The sequence below is a fragment of the Watersipora subatra genome, chromosome 3 (assembly GCF_963576615.1).
Source record: "Watersipora subatra chromosome 3, tzWatSuba1.1, whole genome shotgun sequence".
Lineage (NCBI taxonomy): Eukaryota > Metazoa > Bryozoa > Gymnolaemata > Cheilostomatida > Watersiporidae > Watersipora > Watersipora subatra.
Window position 1 is genome coordinate 68,635,439 of NC_088710.1, and position 20,196 is coordinate 68,655,634.

Sequence of the window (20,196 nt, forward strand, 5' to 3'; positions counted from 1 at the left end):
AGATTTCCTTATTCCCATCAGCGCAACTAGAGTATTCCACTTTAGCTCGGCCATATGATGCTCCAAGTAAAACAAAAGATAAGGACAGGAATGTTAACCTACTTGAAAAACAAAGTAGGTTGCCCCAAAAAGTCTCCTCGAGGGTCCCAGAATTTTGGCAAAAGCACTCTGTCTCTCCATGATAGTAAGAGAATGGGCAACCTGTTATTAAGATAGCAGCATGCATGGAATATTGCGTATCCATTTTTATAAATATTTGGGCTGGGCCAATGCTATGGAAACGCTTACACGATACAGACCTCTTACTTAGTAGTTGACTTCTAGTCATAAACTTACCTGGTAAAATATATTCGGGTCGTGTGTTCGGATTGTTGTGTAGACTGCGTTACCATGCAAAGTAGAGTCTCTGTCACACGGTATGTAAAAGTGTTGCTCAGCCTGCAAGCAATTATACTCAATTACATTGAGGTAATTTTCTGGTTGTCACCAGACAACATTGTCCCTAGGATGTTAAGAAGGATAAAGAACTGGGCTGTGCATAAATGCTTCAGGTTTTTCAATAGCCCCAGAGCCAAAACTTTTTCCAAGTTAATGTGCAACATTTTTTTGGTCAAGCTAAATTGAGGACCAATTCTAAAGCTCTGACAGATAGTAAACTCATCAGCGGTCTGTGAAAAGTTTCTCTCCTAATTTTTCCACTGACAGTTCACCAGCTGTACGCAGAACTGATGCCAAGGCAGCCAAGCTGCATCTCTTGTTATTTATGCATAATTACCTGTTGGGGAGCCGGTGGAATGTAGGTCGGCCAGGTATGTCGGTAGAACAAGGCAGGGTCAGTCAAGTCATTTCTTGGCACGAAGAATCCGTCCGACTGCTAAAAAAACTGCAGAGTTGAAACAAAATCTCCGAAGTGATAAAGTTATTGGCAGCAAGGCAGCAAGGCAGCAAGGCAGCAAGGCAGCACGGCAGCAAGGCAGCATGGCAGCAAGGCAGCACGGCAGCAAGGCAGCATGGCAGCATGGCAGCACGGCAGCAAGGCAGCATGGCAACATGGCAGCACGGCAGCATGGCAGCACTATTCACAATAAACATTATAGCATTTTTTGCTTGAATATTTTGCATTGAACAGATAAAAACACAAAATCATAAAAAACACGCTTCAGGAAATAATACTTAATAATAAAAACATTACAATTGTGTTTCAAAATTGAAAATCATAAACTTCCGTTATTTTGTAATTACCAGAGTTGTGACGCGGTAGAACTGCAGTGCATCATCACAGTGTAGTACGCAGTATTTTTGCAATGCATTATGCTTTCTAATGCGCAGTAGACATTTACTGCTACAGCAACTGCGCTCAACCACAAACTGCCGACTACGATCTACTGCTCATCTACTTCCATGACACAGTACTCAATACCCAGCAATTCGTACATGCGCCTTCTTCAATACTTTAAGCTGCTTTTGTATTGCATCTGCACATTAGTATGAAGTTGATACACAGTATCAATTTCATACTAATATGCAGATGCAGTGACACTACTGGCTTTCCAAGCACCTGCACCACGTTGTACAAAACTGTCCGATGATACTTTTAGCCAGCTAATGAACTTGCACTTTGACACCAACTTCATTTCGGAATATGGAGTCAGGCATTGTCACCATTTTAATTGATAGAGTTGGCGCCTTTGTATTGTATCCTCATTAAAACTATATATTCATACCATAATAGATTATTATTTCAACCATATACAACATACTAATTGTGATCCATTAGTTTGCCCAATCATACTCAAATTTCAGCAGCATTCACATCTTGCAATTATGTTGTATCTAAGTCAACTCGATGCTTGATTCTGTGATGAGTTCCTACGCAAGTGTGCTGTGCGTGTAGCGAGTAACTGAAAAGCTCGTACTGCATTTAACACTAGGAGATGAGCGCTAGCCACACTCTCACCGCAGTAGGAAACACTACCACTACGTCATCACTGCTTATTGCCATTAGAAAATAGTTGTGCTGCATGTATACTGCGTACTGTACAGTATTAAAAGTATGCAATGCAATTATACTGCAGGCTGTGATATGCATGCTACTGCACTGCTAATACAACTACACAGATATCCAGGCCAAAACTTACTGCAATGCATTTTACATCTAGACATCAGTGAGTACACATACTTATCAATGGTCACAACCTCTGGTGATTACAATAGTTAATTTAATAAGTCTTATGCAAACAGCCAGGCAGGGGCTGTCCTATTTTTTCCATAATTGTGTGAAAATCTCAATTTATTGTCTTACTCTGCTACTGTAGGTCAGACCTCGAGTTCACTAATGGCAATGTGCCAATTGACTAGCCTTAGTATCTTTACCTGAAAAGAAGTCGTTGAATGGGGCAGCGGCAACCAAAGAGCTCTCCGTACCCTAGTATGGGAGTCAAGAGGCTGCCAGTCGCAGGGCCGGTAAAAATCTGTTCCTCTCTACAACATGGTGCATATACAATATAACTGTATAAAAATTTAGAAACACAACCTTTCGATTGGCACTTTGAGAATCGTATTATACAAAATAATATTAACACAAAAATTTTTTTGTCATTTTCACAGTTCTTAGTTTTAAACCAATCGTGAAAAATACTTTTCAAACTGTCAGAAAATATAGAACATAAAACGCTTGCAAATGCCGACAAGGTTGAAGAGTTAACAGAGTTGAGACAGAAAACAAGTTAAACACAAATAATAAATATTTAGTAAATTAAAGGATAAATATTGTATTTGAGTCTTTTATAAGTTAATTTTAAAGATATTGCAGCTCAACATCTAAAACTATGTTTATTTTTTGACAAGTTTTTCAATTTTCATTCAGCTTCCAACTATGAAAATACATTATTTTTAATGAGAAGTAGATATAGATGCAGTTAATAATGGGATCAGCACATGCATACCTTTGTTCAAAATTTACAAGTCTCCTCCTTCATCAAACTGAGTATTCATTCTTGTAAACTATCAAGTTGCAACTCACCAATTCAACTATTATTTAATCTTTTAATCAATTTAAAAAACTATATAGTTACTTTTAGAAAAGCCAGTATGTATTTAAATTCTATTTTCATCATTTTTTGTTTCACCGCATATTGCAGGCACATAGTCTTGGCTTACTTGGTAAGCGTTATTAACAGGTTCCGGCACAGTTCTGGGATGATTTTCGTTAAACTCAACGAACTCAGGAACCCCTCCTTCTGCCTGCAACAAGCAGTTCCATGCACAACTCTCGGATCATAATAGAATGTCTAGAATTACACATTTAACTTGCCACATTTTCATTAAATTTTTTTAGCAAAAAAATTAACAAAAAAAGAAAGCGAATAAATGATAATGTAGAACTCATTAAAACCTACCATTGTCTTAGAAAACAAGCCGGTCGTTAAAACAAAAAGCCCCAAAGATAGCACAAATTCTCGTAATTGTCTAGCTGATGGGTCGAGTGAACCAGCCAGCTGTGAGTCAATACCCAAACTAACACTGACTCTTCTCACCAAAGCTGTGTCTCCGCGCCTGAAGTGCTCAGGGATTGGTAGAGGTGGAATTCATTTGTGAGAGAGAAACAATTGTTTTGTCAATTAAGTTGTTGCTGGGTTGACACATAGGAAGCTAATCCCTTCTGACCTTTAGCCGCACTCCTGTAAGAGAGAAGAGGGAGTTAAACAGGAGGGGGATGCATCAAAATTGTGAACTGGGAATAAATTGTCTGTAATCTCTTAACAACCCAGTCATAAACAATCAAAAGAGATGGTGACATTCAAAACATACATGTAATTAGGTTCAGTGCATTACCACTGCATGGAAAGAACTCACAAACTCATGGCATACGTTCTCCTGTCGATTAATGTCCTCCTGACACTTACTGCCCTCGACATCTGCCTTCATGCTTGTTTGAGAGCCTTTTATTTTAGCAAAGTAATTTTAGGATTTATTCTTCATGAAGAACAAAGCTTTGGTAAAGCTGAATGCTAAGGAGGTAGCGTTAGTCTCTACACTGCAGACACCGGTCTCAAGAACTCGTTTAGCTATGAATTGAAATTGTTGGGAGAAACGTAAACTGCAGGGTATTGAAAAGAAAAGAGGGCCAGTGTCACTATTTTAGTTAAATAATGTCACATTCACCAGAGACAGTCGTTTCTAGTGTCTGCTGATGTTATTCAGAAATTTATTTCTTCTGACAGTCCTCTGCCTCTATTGAGCATGTTTAATGTCTTTTCTAGCTTCAATTCTGAATATGTAATCTCGGCAGACGTAATTAGTATGCTGCTGCTGCCTGGCTGCTTGAATAGCTCACATTATAGAGATCTCAGCAAAAAACGCTGTCAACTGCTTAAATAGGATATTTCTGCCAATGTTCCAAAATTCAACCTCTGAAAATGTACATAAGATAGTCGATGAAAATTTAATTTATTGCTATTATGCAGTTTATACTGTTATATAGATAATTGCAACAGATATATACGGATAAACAGCAAGCGAAAATGCGGACAAATAAATGAGCAATGTTTACCCATCGGACCATATTTGGTAAAGTCTCCCCTTTCAATAGAGATGATTAGAATGACAGCATTTGGTCCTCTCAGCTTAGCTTGTGAGCTTATTCCTTCTAAAAAAACCAACTTATTTACATTACAACTTTTTTATGTATTTGCATTACTTCACAAAGGAAGTGTTGAGAAATTTAAACTTGTCTTCTCCTGTGAGGCAAGTTTTTGTTGCTGCTTTAGTTGTAGCCCTGATTGGTTAGGAACGAGGAGGATGTGAGAGTTGTAGCAGATTACCAAGAACTTTTTGTAGCTACCTAACAAATCCATGATATACTAATTTACACTTTTGTATTATTAGTGAAGTGAGCATCTAAGCATGATTACCAATATTTATACAACCACGTCTGTTGCTGACAGTTTTCAGGCTATAGACTTCTTAATTTGTAATTGACTAGCTTTCCTTCAGCTAGTAGGTTCTTAAGCTAGGAAACCCTTTAAATCTTGGCAGACTTTATGTATTGGTGTACAACACTTGAGATCAGCAATGATATGATAAAATCAGTGTGGATGTAAGGTTTCTCTACCATATCAGTGTTTGCTATGGTAGACTTGTCTTCTTTCTCATAGTTAATGCACTCTTTATTGAGACTCGTTTATCTATGGCTAAAAGGCCAGTCTCGCCATTAAAGCTCGCAGAAGGCAGGCAAACTTACAGCAACTTTCACATTTACTGCATCAACAGGGATGGCGTGCTGTCTGTCTGTCAACATATACTACACCTTCTAATCAATGAAACTGTCTATTTCTTGTAGACATTTTTGGATTACTTAGCCTGATTGATATTTTCAGTACTAATCTGCTGGGTATACTTTTCACCATACAAGGTACTTGCTGGTGGATTCCTAGGTTTATTCTTTTGCCCTGTGCGTGTGCGTGCGTGACCCCTCAAAGATTCAGTATGACGTCTGCTAAGCTTACAGCAAGCAGAGGCTGTGGGCGTATTTTAAAAACCATTATTATACAAACAACAGCTCTGTGATCTTGACTGGACATGTCTGAGTCCGGTGGTTAGAAAGCCTTGATGGTTAAAGACATGCCCAGGTGCAAAGAGCAATTTAAGGTTGGGGTGCATTTCTGTCACTACCAGTGGCCATTTTGGGAATTGAGCGTCGACCCCGTTATTTACAGTTTTGGTATTCTACGACTCGGCAGACCATCGCCTTATGCATACCTAAAAGTCTTCAACATTGCAATGACATTCTGTTGTGAACCGTTTAGCAAACAAATTGCTCTGTTCTCTTTTAGAACGTAGTTTCCTGCTGAGCTTTTCTGCACCAAGAAGGTGCACAAAGTGGCAGTATTCTGCCCTCATCGCTAAGCATAAGGTGAGTGGCTGCATGTAGATAAATTACCAACACGATTAGCTCACACATCAGTGCATGTTTGTTTCTCTCCCCAGTGCTACACTGCCAACTATTACTCCTTTTGTTAGCTTTTGTGGATGCTATACAGATACATTTATACTGTGGGTTGCATAGCTATAATTATATCTTCTATTGTGGTTGCAAAGCTGAGTGCAAATACTGCAACAACCAGAATACAGTACTGTTTAATAAATATATTTTAGATTGAGAGATTGCTTTGTGAATCGAGTAAGGCTTTATGGAAGCGTCTGAAATAAGGACTTGTTATCTAGTTTGCCCTGTCACTGTCTATGTTAATACTCAGAATTCTCAAACCTTCTCTTGTACCCAGTAGCTATTTTAGTGTTTTAGCCATGTTTATCCAATAATTCTGTTTATGAAATGTACAGCCCAACTGAGTAAAAGAGTTTCTAATGAATACAGTTACAGCTATTCTGTTGTATAGAATTATGATTTGTTTCGTGAGACTGGTTTTAGTTATTATACACATTTCATTTACGCGATGTTTGTCTTGTGTCTGTCACATTGAGAAGATATATTCAACGAAATAAGAAATTTCAATGCGTATGATACAACCCGTGCTAAATAATTATTGTGATGTTTAGACAATGACTAGAAGATAGCTTTTTTAAATAGAAAAAGAAAATTTTGAATACTTATGCATCGCCCAAGTCCTCAAAAATACTTCTATGCAATAAAAATGCAACAGGCAGTAAGACAGCCTCAGAATGTTATCTACATTTCTATTTCAGTATATTTAGCATTCCTACAGAGCAATATTAGCAAACACTGCTATAGCATTGAGCTTCTAGATTTGTCAAAATGGAAAAATGACACGTTAAGACCAAGGGTTTATGGCAACTAGTTGCATGGCCAAACAGGCCTCTCATCTTATCAAGGGAATGCCCCAGCTAAACTTGCTACGCAACTTAGACAGCTAAAAAATAAATATCATATTTGAGTGTTAAAATATTGATATTAATTTCAATAAAATTATCAAAGGCATCACTTGAATCAGTTGTAAAAATCAATGACAATATATAATTGAATAAACATCTATTTATGCATAAAATCAATTACAAATACGTATTGTTGGAGTGAAGGAAGGCTGTACTATTGTTCCTTATTTCAAGGTTTTGACAGGTCTAGTGAAAACCTTGAAATAAGGTTTTCACTATTGTGTTTATTAATGCTGTCGTCTTAACTTTAGAATTATGTGGTAGTAATTCATTTCATAGAATCTGCTCAAAATTATTTCCAAGAAAGTTTGCTACAACTTCACCAGCAAATGCACACTCCTGACTTTTATTTGTCAGCATATAATATATATATATATATATTATATGCTGAGGTATATATATTATATATATATATCTCACAACCAATGAAACTGTCTATTTCTTGTAACCTTTTGTCAAATGTTCAGCTTGAAGAGTATATCCGAATACTGTCTTATTAAAAAAAGGGTTTTTCTGGCTGCTTGGAGATTTGCAAGTACATTCATTTGCCTCAAATATTCTACAGTTCACTATATTGATGTGCCCACCTCTCTATTATAGAAGTTATTATCTCTCTGTTAAATTGTCCTCATGTACTGAAACTAACGATCAAAGGAAATTTAAAGGTGAAATAAAATATGAAAAAAGTAGTTTTGAATGATTCTACATTAAAAAATGAAAACATGCTTATTTACAAAGAACTAGCGCTCTAATCAAATAGTAAGCAGTATGAGTATGTTGAGTAAATATTGGCAGACGATGTCAAAAGAAAACAGTGTAGTGCCTGAGGGAAATTCATGGAAAATGCTTTAAGTGGCAGCAACTTAAGACATCTAATACACATGAAAGATCTACAATATATTGATTTTTTGATGCCAACCAGTTTTCACACAAATGCAGAAGAGCTTGTCCATGTTTGTATTTTTTGCAGTGTATAAGCATACACTTTTTTGTCAAGTTTTGCTGATGATCATATATAAAGATGTACATAGGTGAAGAAATGATTGTGTTTACTTCATCACTCAATAAACAGCTCGCAACAGAGTAGAAGAATGCCTACAGAGGGTATCTGCAACAGAGTAGAAGAATGCCATGGTTCCCTGGTTAACATCGTGCACTAAGGCAGTTGCTTGACTAGTTCACCTAAGACCAATAGTTAGTACGACTGGCTTGCTGTGAGTTTGAGTATGACAGCTGTAGCGAGTCTGAAAATTAGGATAAACATTCTACATATTCCAAGTTTGCACTTAATCCTGTCTGAAATGTTTAACAACTATTTGTCAGTAATTAACCACCCTGCCACCAAATCCTCTCAGCAATTATGTAATAAGCACTAAATGTAATACCTCTTAGTATCAGCCATCTTTACATATAATGCTTTGTTATTTTTCTTATCATGAATGTGGCTTTAGCGCAGTAACTCAGTTTTTGAGCGAAACCTCTCAGAGAGCAACTTTTACACCCGTTATACATGGAAACTAGACAGCAGTTATACGTGTATGTTTATCTGGCATCCTCTTCTGCTGATAAGCAAATCAAAAATTGTCAACTCATCATATTGACTAGTTCATTAAAAACTTAACTTTACTGAAGTTTACAAAAATGTTGAAAATTTATGGACTATTTATGAATAAAAACCGCCGCCACAAAAATATTTATCATCTGCAGAGTGATTGGTAAAATAAAAATGTTGATACAAAAACAATTGTTAACTCTTTTTACATAAAGACTTGAAACTGTGCTCTTACATTTAATAAGTAGTACATTGTATGTACATACTATGTACACCAGCAAGTAGTACATTGTATGTTAATGTGTTACATTAAGGTCCATCATGCACAGATCGCTTAAGAATATGGTAGCTAACACGCCATTCTTCAATGAGATCGAAGGCCCTCTTTGTATTATAATCGAAAGTGACTCGGTTTTTTTAAGATCATGAGCTACCCACATAAGCGATTTTAGGACTGTTTAAAAGTAGAAGCTAAATGATTCGTTTAATAAGAGATCACTAAATATTTTTCAACAGCAAACACTGTAGGTTTGCTAGGTTGCGCGGGAGGCAGTATTGAATAAGCTGTATTATTACTCATTGTTGGAAAACAATGCGCTATATAACATTCTAACACAGTATCGTTGTTATTTGTATATTCACAAACACCAGACTCTTTACATTGCATTTCAAAGCCAGGTAACCCTTTTGCCCTTTAAACAATAGTTAAATAGTGTTCTATTATATTAACCCGTGTCAAGCGGCGCTGCTCTCATATCACGCTGTTGTAACAGCATCCTGCTGATGTTTTATTGCTAAGCTGGAGTGTCAATACTAGAGTGCACTTACTTTACTCGTCTCAGTTCGCTCCGGATATCTGTCAAAGTAGTCTGCTGACACAAAGTGTTGGAATAGTAACAGGATTGCCCTGTTGAATAGACAGAGGCTCAGAATGACCATTGCTGCCAGCTCTGCTGTCTACGAATCAACAGCTCGCTTGGATATTCATAGATTCAGTTTGATTGTACGATTACCAGATGAGAACCTGGTGCGAGTTAGACACATCAAGGATGGCTCTACGCTTCTCCATGTTAGCAGGCAATTCTAATCATTCCTAGAGTTAATGAATATAGTTAATAGTTCATTTCCACTGTCCGCTTGTTTAAATTGTTTTGGTTTTTGAATAAATATTACAGTTACAAGTATGAGACATATAGCCCTTAGATAGGATACATATAGCCCTTAGATAGGATACGTATAGCCCTTAGATAGGATACATATAGCCCTTAGATAGGATATATATAGCCCTTAGATAGGATACATATAGCCCTTACATAGGATACATATAGCCCTTAGATAGGATACATATAGCCCTTAGATAGGACACATATAGCCCTTAGATAGGACACATATAGCAGGTGCGTAGGATACGTATAGCAGATGGGTAGGATACATATAGCAGGTGGGTAGGATACATATAACAGGTGGGTAGGATACATATATCAGGTGGGTAGGATACATATAGCAGGTGAGTAGGATACATATAGAAGGTGGGTAGGATACATATAACAGGTGGCTAGGATACATATAGCAGGTGGGTAGGGTACATATAACAGGTGGGTAGGATACGTATATCAGGTGGGTAGAATACGTATATCAGGTAGGTAGGATACATATAACAGGTGGGTATGATGATACATATAGCATGTTGGTACGACACATATAGCACATAGCTAGGATACATATAGCAGGTGAGTAGGATACATATAACAGGTGGGTAAGGTACATACTGTATAACAGGTGGGTAGGATACATGTATCAGGTAGGTAGGATACGTATATTGGGTGGGTAGGATACATACATCAGGTGAGAAGGACACATATAGCAGGTAGGTAGGATATATATAGCAGGTAGGTAGGATACATATAGCAGGTAGGTAGGATACATATAGCAGGTGAGTAGGATACATATAGCACATATTTAGGATACATATAGCAGGTGGGTAGGATACGTATAGCCCTTAGATAGGACACATATAGCAGGTGCGTAGGATACGTATAGCAGATGGGCAGGATACATATAGCAGGTGGGTAGGATACATATAACAGGTGGGTAGGATACATATATCAGGTAGGTAGGATACATATAGCAGGTAGGTAGGATATATATAGCAGGTAGGTAGGATATATATCAGGTAGGTAGGATACATATAGCAGGTAGGTAGGATACATATAACAGGTGAGTAGGATACATATAGCACATATTTAGGATACATATAGCAGGTGGGTAGGATACATATAGCAGGTGGGTAGGATATATATAGCACATATTTAGGATACATATAGCAGGTGGGTAGGATACATATAGCAGGTGGGTAGAATACATATATCAGGTGGGTAGGATACATATAGCAGGTAGGTAGGATATATATAGCAGGTGAGTAGGATACATATAGCACATATTTAGGATACATATAGCAGGTGGGTAGGATACATATAGCAGGTAGGTAGGATATATATAGCAGGTGAGTAGGATACATATAGCACATATTTAGGATACATATAGCAGGTGGGTAGGATACATATAGCAAGTGGGTAGGATACATACAGCAGGTGGGTAGGATACATATAGCACATATTTAGGATACATATAGCAGGTGGGTAGAATACATATATCAGGTGGGTAGGATACATATAGCAGGTAGGTAGGATATATATAGCAGGTGAGTATGATACATATAGCACATATTTAGGATACATATAGCAGGTGGGTAGGATACATATAGCAGGTGGGTAGGATGCATATAGCAGGTGGGTAGGATGCATATAGCAGGTGAGTAGGATACATATAGCAAGTGGGTAGGATACATACAGCAGGTGGGTAGGATATATATAGCACATATTTAGGATACATATAGCAGGTGGGTAGGATATATATAGCTCATATTTAGGATACATATAGCAGGTGGGTAGGATACATATAGCAGGTGGGTAGGATGCATATAGCAGGTGAGTAGGATACATATAGCAAGTGGGTAGGATACATACAGCAGGTGGATAGGATATATATAGCACATATTTAGGATACATATAGCAGGTGGGTAGGATATATATAGCACATATTTAGGATACATATAGCAGGTGGGTAGAATACATATAGCAGGTGGGTATGATACATATATTAGGTGGGCACAGTGTAACGTTATTATGGGTGACAATAAATTATTTCATAAAGAAAGTAGTATTTCTCATGGTAGGGAGAGACTCCAAAAGCTTCCTGTTTCTGCAGGTAAAAGAAAGATTGGAGCTGCTCTGGGGCTGTCCACCATCTACCTACACATTTCAGGACATTGATGGAGAATTTCTCAAGGATGTGACCACTCTCAGGTGCAGTATGTCAAATATTGTTGATCAGAAACAGTTCGTGTAGAGATGTGGGTAAGTCAAACAACTTTAAATTGTTTTACCCACGCCTAATCTCAAGTTACAGTTTAGTAAATCTCCTTGTCTAGCTCTTCTTCTATTACAAAAATTGTGATGAAAACTTATTTTTGAATAAATACTAAAAAATGGCCGCTATAGGTTAATAAAATTATAACATATTAAATAGTACATGTAAAAAACTTTGTGCAGGAGTATGGAGTGGTAGCGGTAGTGAGCTACAGAATGGTATCTGTAGTGGGCTATGAAGATAATGTTGTAAACGTAATGCACTCGATTTCCATCCATCTGCTATCCAGGAGTAAAGTAGATGTGGTAGAGTACTGCTAAGAGGTTTGAGGTAATGCGATGTTTGCAAGAAGGCATTTATTCATAAGTCTTATTGTTTTATTGCAGGCTCGGTGATAATATATCTGATAACACAGTCATGAAGCTTTGCCTTCTCACACCATACAACAGTGTGCATGAGAGTCTATCTAAAAAAAAATGCAACACTTCCGACCTTGCTGTGGCACTAGAAACAACCTCAGGACAAGAAGCAGCTGTAAACCTTCTCTTCATGTGTTGTTACCATGGAAACCTGGACGGCTGCAAATATCTACTGAATATTGGAGGTACAGCAACGAGACACCTTTTTACCATCTAACTTCATAAAACCGGAGTTTCACTAAATAAGCGATATTTCAAACAACTTTGTGCTTTTCTTGTAGATGTTTTGCCGATGGCAACAACATGCAGCGGAAACAGCTGTCTTCATGCTGCCGCTGCTAATGATCAGCTAAAGGTTGCTTTAGAGCTGTGCAAGCATGGAGCTGATATATATGCCAAGAATCGCAATGGCAGCACACCTCTTGACATCGCCCTTGAGTTTGGTTCATTCACATGTGAACGCGAACTAAGGTACTGCTCTACATCGCTTCAATACTTGTTGACTTTGGGCCATTTGCACATAATATAAATACTGCACTGAAGAGAGTAAATGAAACTGGATGTTCGTGACAAGATCTCAACACAAACCAAATATTCCTTCTAACCTATGTAACAAGTCTCAGTACTAGGTGAAATTAGCCCTTGAAAAAGCGCTAGTGCTATTCCAATTACCTATCTTAGACAGATTTGTTAACTGACTATAGTTTATTTAAATGATGTAATTGTGGTCTACTTGGCAGACTGTCTCAGTGGAAAAGGCGGAAAGCAAAGATGGCCAAAGCAACTGAACACACTCAAACTTTTTCTGAATCAGTGGATAGCGCAATAAAAACAGAGCCACAGCCTGCACAAGTTACACCAAATACTTCAATATTAGAGCAAGAAGAAGACAACTCCAGTTATAGTTACCACGACCATGCTCTATCGCACAGTTTCTCTCAGGATGTGGCGAACAGAGCAAATGTGATTAGGCCTTCAACGGCCAGTCATTTATATTACCGCCCTTCTACTGCAGGCAGCACAAAACAAAGGATGACAACTGTCAATCATGCCATGCCAGCGTCATCAAAAGAAAAGAGCAAAGAAAGAAGAGCACGGGTGAGAAGCGCTCCTCTTTTGAACTCTGAAGCCCGAAATGAAAGACTCTGCAGGTCACAAAGTACTCAGCCAACTGCAATAGTAAAGCCTGGCAAAAGCAAACATAAATTTACACTAACAAAGCCTCAGTACCTGCAATACATAAAGAGTTCGACGGGGATAGTCGAAGAGGATTATTTTGCTGACATATTCCCTGAGCAAGAAGAGAAGCATCAAGATACCAGGTTTGGGCACAAATGATAGTCTAAGACTTTTTAGACTGAATGGGTGCCGAGTCTTTGAGCATTAGATGATTGCGATGTAAGCCCTTACGACAGCTAGTCGTAAACCAGCTTCCATTCGCCTTTTCCTTGGCCCTAGTAGAAACCATTAAATCTACCTGTGAAGCATTCATGAGTTGGCTGACCTACCAATACTCTAAATATGAGAATCTTGAAAATATTTCTCATAAGAATATACGTACATGCACGTGTGTAAGCATCTACTCAATCTACGAATTTTTTTTTATAACACATTCAGGGTTGTTGAATGGCTGTTGTGACAATATTGTGCCAACAGGACAATAATAGCATTAGTTGTGCAACTGGTTCCCTAAAATATCTACATGGCTTAAGAACCTTTAGATGCTATTTAACATCTTTTGAAAAAACTTAGTCTATAGAAAATGTAGGCACTAAGCCGGATATACAATAGAAAAATATCATAGAATATATGAGGCATGGTTTCCCATACTCCATGCTTTTAAATGGTTTTATGTAGGCCATAAAATGTGATTAGGTGAAACAAGAACTCGACTAAAATAAGAACAAACTTGTTAACCTCTCTTAATGCACAATCGATACTTACAATTTAGCTAATAATCCACAGCTGAGGTCTGCACAAACTTCACACCTTTCCTGCTTTAAAAAGCATGCTGTGTATTAGCTAATATTGCAGAGATAACTCCTCAATTAGAAAGTAAACAAGTAACAGCTAATAAATCTACCATTGCCCGTGTGAATGTTTTAGATCATTTGACGATCAGATGAAGAGGAACGAAAGAATCTTCAAAAGAATGTTCAAGGAATCTGGAGTGTTAAGGGAGTGTTCAGATACTGACAGCGAGGAAGAGCGGGCCCGGCAGCATGCCAATAAGAAGGCGGTGAAACGCTGGAACAAGAAACATGACCAGCAAAGACGAGAAGAACGTAAAAAACTCAGCGTATCCGCATATTCAAGCAGGAAAGCAAAAATCGAGGGTCTTGGAGAGCTGCTGCAGATCGGAGACACATCTCAGGGGCACCTGCCAGAGACAAATCCAGAGAAATATATTCGAGCCTATCAAACTTATAAAGACAGTTCTGAAGCTGTCAACTTGAAAAGCTATGGCGTGAGCTTTCTTGACCCGGTTTCTTATGAGCAATGGGTAGCAACCAAACCAAACCAAGTGCCTGTTAAGAAAACCGCAGAGACCAATGACCACAAATCACATCTTGTAAAGAAAATAGATTATCAGACATGGTTAGATTCCGCTTCCAAGCGGATAAGTAAGCAAATGAGATTACAAAAGAATGAAGAGAAACAGAAAAAAGACTTTGAGGAGTGGATACAACAGCTAAAACAAGAGGTTGGTACTGATGACTACTGGAAGAGATGCAGGGAAGAACGAATGGCTAAAGAACGACTAATTAAACGCAAACAGCGAGAAGAGGAACAACGCAAACAGACAGAGAGTGAGAAGCGAAGAGAACTTGCTAAAGATATCTACAGACACTGGGCCATCAGCAAAGAAAGGTCTAAATTACAGCAGGAGGAAAATAAACTGCTTAAAGAAAAGGAACGCTTAAAGCAGCTGCGAAGTGATAAGCCTTGATAGGACTTTCCATTGCTCATTATCTTTCCTAATCTTCTCACTCGCAATGCATTAACATAAAATACATTGTACATATACATGTTTATTATTTTATTGTACCTTTATTATACAAAATATGAGAAACCAAAGGTGGAAGGTGTGTGTATATACAAGCGCAGTTCATGCACTCAGGCTTAGTATGTGCAATTTTGTAGTTGTTATTATGTTGTTCAGATATACATTAATCCCTATGCAGACCTTTGAAATAATCTCCTCGCTCATCTACGTAAGCCTTATAATAAGGTAGAGGCTAAAAGGAATGAGGTCTGACAACTCCCTGTGTAGATCATTGGAACAGAAAAACTCGATTTCTATTTATTCTTTTGCACAGGAAGATAAAGCTTGAACTCTGGTGGCAGCTCATCCTCTGAGTAGAGCCGGTCTGAGAAATATACTCTTCTGATTCTGCAGTTGGCGTGAATCTGAAATGGATAAAAAGTTGGCCTTCAAAGATTGCAAACAGCAACTCAAATAATTCATTAAAAATCATCAGTCCCTCAAACTCGCAACTCAAAATCATAAGCAGTAAGGGAACTGAAATTAATGCTTTTACCACCTTCCGCATTAAACATCTTTGCATAAATGACAATAATTAGAACAATTGATTGTTAATCAGCCATGCGGTAGTTTATACATTTAATAAATCAATACACACTGTATAATGGGTGTTTTTTTAAAGCAATGTATATTCATGAAAAAATAACAAGACATCATTTTTTCTACGCTCTGTGCCAGACATAATAACCAAGATAATGTCAGCTTGTTAAATTACCACAAACAATGCATCAATGCAACTTCCGTACAGCACAATGTTTTTACTGGTGAGTCGATTGAGTTATAAACCCTTATCAGGTGAGTGAGTGATTCTAAAAAGAAATGAGCTGCTTTAGATGTTTTAGTTTGAATGATTAACACTAAGTATTTTTGTTATTGTCTCCGAGTATAGAGAATGACATGTGATTTCAACGTTTCATTTTAGGAATTCTGTCTGACGGATCATTCTCTTCTTGAAAAGCATAAAATAATCTCTAAAATAAGCCCGAGTGAAACAGTAACAAACTCTGAATTATGACTGCAAGAGTGAAGGAAGCAATCGCATTTAAACATGAATAAAACTAACACGGTAGTGATGTGACAGTGCCTATTGTGAAGTCATAATACGGTAAACAGAGTGTATGAAGTGGCCAAACATCAGGACAGACTAGAAACGTCTTCTGCGCACACTTCTATATACACATGTCAATCCTAACCAATGTTGGTGGCCATAAGCAAATAGATGAATCTCTCTTGAACTGTAAGTTCCTAACTTTCAACACATTTGAGGAAAATTTACAGATTTAAATTCAAGCTAAAACTTATGGCGATTAAGTCCAAGCGCCCGTGAGCTTGTTGCTACGTGCTGAAGAGCAATACATCAAACTAGCATGGGCAAGCGCTATAGAGTCTGTGAGTAAAGACACATACCTGAACACGCAGGGTCTCGATGTAGTTGGTACCGTACGCCCTTCGAGTGAAGTCTGACAGATTAAACTGTATCTGATTCCAGCCATCATCTAATCTCATCGGCATCGTGCATATAAATGGCTTCACCCTCGTCGTGCTCTGATAATTACTCGCTCGAAATCTGCGTCTAACATTTTTATCATCCAGAACCTGCAAAAAAGACGACAGCCACTAGTGACTCATTCATATACCATATCCCTCGACAAGTCCAATAATACCTACTCAGCCAGCAGACAGACGCAGGACCTATACTGCTATGTACTAGTTTTACGCTATGCTCATACTGTGCATGTAAGTTATGCACGAAAACAACCTGAAACAGACATACCTGTACTTCAAATGTAAAATACTTCTTGAGGTTCTTTATGATCATCACAAGAAATGGCAGCTTTATACCTAGCGTCTTTTTAGGGTCAGCAGGGCAGGTAATAAAGGTCGTACTGCAACAGAGCAATGAACGAATGTGTATAAAATTTACATTTATGCTATAAATTAAATACGAACCTTATGGAGTCAATTTAACAGGTAGAATCCTTCACAACACTTACCTCACGTTTGTGCCCGCGAGCTCAAGAACTAGAGACTGAATATCAGTGTCTGTGATACGTTTGATGTGGCCATTTCGTACCTGTTAATCATAAGATATTATATTAAACGGAAGTTACTGTTGAGCGTTGATGAGACGGGCAATCCTGGACATATGTTACAATCTTAGATTCTAGACTAAGAGCCAACAACTCTTTTCGTGACTTACATTTCTATGACTTACAACTACACGTAGATGTTAGCAAACTAAGAATAAAATATTTTTAATAAGGACAAAGAGTAGATGAGATAGTCAGTTTACAGTCAGGTTTAAAACCATAATAGAACTAGCAACACCAATTACTTGACTCGCTAAAAGACAAATTCTTCATGTACAAAAAACATTAGATCAAAAATAATGATGACCAGCTCATATTCACGGTGGAAATACTAGCAGGCTAGTATGATCTACAGTAGTATCTATTCATTATTCAAATTCAAAAGCATTGAATAAATTGCATGAGTATTTATCCAATGTGAATGAGCCCGCAAAAGTTTGATTTGTGGCAGAGCCGTCAGAGTCCATCGTATGGTCGGGTATAATGCTGATTTGGTTTGCCCTTGCAGCTAATAAAACTGTGTTATAATAATATATTGTATTAATATTATAATAATAATATATTATATAATACTGTATTGTAATAAAACAATATTATAAAAAAGCTAAAAGTTCATGTTTCAATATATCCTTTAAAAAGTGAGCTACTTTCCCTCCATTCTTTCACTCGCCTATACTACAACCTGCTGATAGTTTATTTTTAAAATGAAATCTATTTTTAACAACATTAGATAAAAAATATTTCTCTAGATAAAAAACTACGTATCGCAAAACGGCTAAACATACAAAATAAACATACAAACATAAAAAAAACTCGGCACAACCTCAATCAAGTTATTAGAAATGCCCGAAAAAAATTAACAGACGTTTGACTCGGACAAAACTTTTAGTGAATATAAATTGTTTACCAGTGCTTGTTAAAACAACTAACAAATATTATAACTTACTAGCATATACACGATAACATCACCCATGTGTCTGACAGTGGATTACGAGCAGGCATGACATACACGATTATCAAAACTTGAAATAATATATATTTTATACCTTTTTGTCCCAAATTTGCAGAGGCTTGCTTCCAATACTATATAATATAGATAAAAATCCACTTTGAAACGTGTTCTTGAACATAATGTTCCTGTTGATATACTAAATCAAGACCAAAGTAGCATGAAATGAACTCTCTTGTGATCAAGGCGTATAACAAAATGTGGTGTAGTTATGGCGGAGCAATAGTTTGTTGCTAAGAAAAAAAACAAAATTGATTTGTTAGATTTATAGTTTAATAAATTATTTAGCCAATATAAATGATTATTTTTCTAATATTTTGTTTATGTTTAACATTTATATAACGTTTGAAAAAATTCTTTAGGTGCATTATCTTGTAGTTCTTTTAGCGCATGCCTTTTTATGTACTTTTCACATTAGCCATTCAAGGAAAGCATTTTCTACTAAGTCGGTTTCAAGACATAGAGTTATTCAAGACAGGTTGATATGCATTCCAGAGATACAAATATAGAGCGGAAAACTCTTATGCTGAGTAAATAATTTCATGAATGTACATGTAAATCTTAAATCTGTATGTGCATGTGCATGTGTGAATTATGATATAATGCTAATTTTTACCTTGAGCACAAAAATAATTTAGGTATGTTCTATAAAGCAAAATGAGCATTGCAGCCAAATTTATATATTGTGAGCCCAAACATTATAAAGTCAATGTTTTCTTACATATTTAGGCTACTTATGGGTTTTGAACTTGTTCAACTGCTTAAACTATTTGTTAGATTAGAGTATCTGCAATTTTTTTTTTACATCGTTAGATCAAATAAATTGCGTATCACTCATTTTTAATGCATTCGTGAAACATTTACGAAAGCGTAAACTTTTTTATGTTCAAGCTGATTAATCAAAGTCTACTGCTCTCTTTTCTCATGCTTTTCAACTAATGAGTATAGAGTGTAGGTTTAAAATTTGAATAAAGTAAAATAATTAGCAATATTATATATACATGTATATAGATATAACTACTGTAGTATATTACAGTAAAAAAGTTTTTGAAATAAAGAAAACCCTATGTGAAACACTTTGAGTATGGTCAATCATATTGTTAGGCTGTTTGTTAGTGATTTGAACACTTCGACACAATTAGACATACACGTAGTTAAAATAATGGCATTAAACAGATGAGATGTTTCCTATAAACTGAACTTTATGCACAATCAGTGTAATGCCTATAAAACTTATGGTAGCAACTAGCCAACTACGCATGATCCAATTAAAGAAGGCTGGCATAAGCAGAGAATTATCCTCCTGGAAAATGTATAAATTGCTATAAAAAAGGAGTGTTGTGTGGAGAGCCCCACATGCTCCAATTGTGCAAAATTTTTGAATTCACTTTTTTCCTGCATTAGAGACAATTTTACAAAGAAATGAGGTTAAAAAGTCATCATGAACTTAAGTCCAAAGGCAAGTACAGTGAAAACGATTATCAAAGTAAGCTGTTTTAAATTTTCAAGGACACATTTCCAATTTGGTTTTAAGAAAAGTAATCACTACTGCATTTACATTCAACTATAAAAAGAAATTACAGAATCATGCTTTAGATCACCCATAGTTTATGAGTTGTGAGATGGTGCAAGATCATCTCCTATTTTTAAAATACTTAGTTTATTACATTACTTTATTTGATAAATTTAGACTAAACTATTTTTTGCTAGTACATCATTTTAACGATTGTGAAAGCTTT

The 20,196-nt window shown here is 36.8% G+C and overlaps 2 protein-coding genes across 2 annotated transcripts; one reads left to right on the plus strand and one right to left on the minus strand.

Annotated features, from left to right (window-relative positions):
• Positions 1-9,395: 9,395 nt before the first annotated feature.
• LOC137390934 (trichohyalin-like) lies at positions 9,396-15,262 on the plus strand. The gene is made up of 6 exons (XM_068077248.1): positions 9,396-9,533; positions 11,732-11,829; positions 12,280-12,497; positions 12,594-12,783; positions 13,053-13,634; positions 14,419-15,262. Exons 1-6 carry the CDS (start codon positions 9,396-9,398, stop codon positions 15,260-15,262), a joined length of 2,070 nt encoding a protein of 689 aa, XP_067933349.1.
• Positions 15,263-15,368: 106 nt separating this feature from the next.
• Positions 15,369-18,578, minus strand: LOC137390086 (cilia- and flagella-associated protein 20). Its single transcript, XM_068076334.1, has 5 exons — positions 18,495-18,578; positions 17,353-17,432; positions 17,133-17,244; positions 16,766-16,954; positions 15,369-15,723 (listed from the first exon to the last, which is right to left on the minus strand). Exons 1-5 carry the CDS (start codon positions 18,576-18,578, stop codon positions 15,613-15,615), a joined length of 576 nt encoding a protein of 191 aa, XP_067932435.1. The 3' UTR covers positions 15,369-15,612.
• Positions 18,579-20,196: the final 1,618 nt, after the last annotated feature.

Bases quoted from the DNA above. Each gene is read 5' to 3' on its own strand.
- LOC137390086 (XM_068076334.1), bottom strand. From the start codon at position 18,578: ATGTTCAAGAACACGTTTCAAAGTGGATTTTTATCTATATTATATAGT. The intron at 17,433-18,494 runs GTATAAAATATA...TATGATTAACAG, and splicing joins TGCAAATTTGGGACAAAAAG to GTACGAAATGGCCACATCAA. The intron at 16,955-17,132 runs GTATGTCTGTTT...TCTTTTTTGCAG, and splicing joins ATTTTACATTTGAAGTACAG to GTTCTGGATGATAAAAATGT.
- LOC137390934 (XM_068077248.1), top strand. From the start codon at position 9,396: ATGACCATTGCTGCCAGCTCTGCTGTCTACGAATCAACAGCTCGCTTG. The intron at 12,498-12,593 runs GTACAGCAACGA...CTTTTCTTGTAG, and splicing joins ATATCTACTGAATATTGGAG to ATGTTTTGCCGATGGCAACA. The intron at 12,784-13,052 runs GTACTGCTCTAC...TCTACTTGGCAG, and splicing joins ACATGTGAACGCGAACTAAG to ACTGTCTCAGTGGAAAAGGC.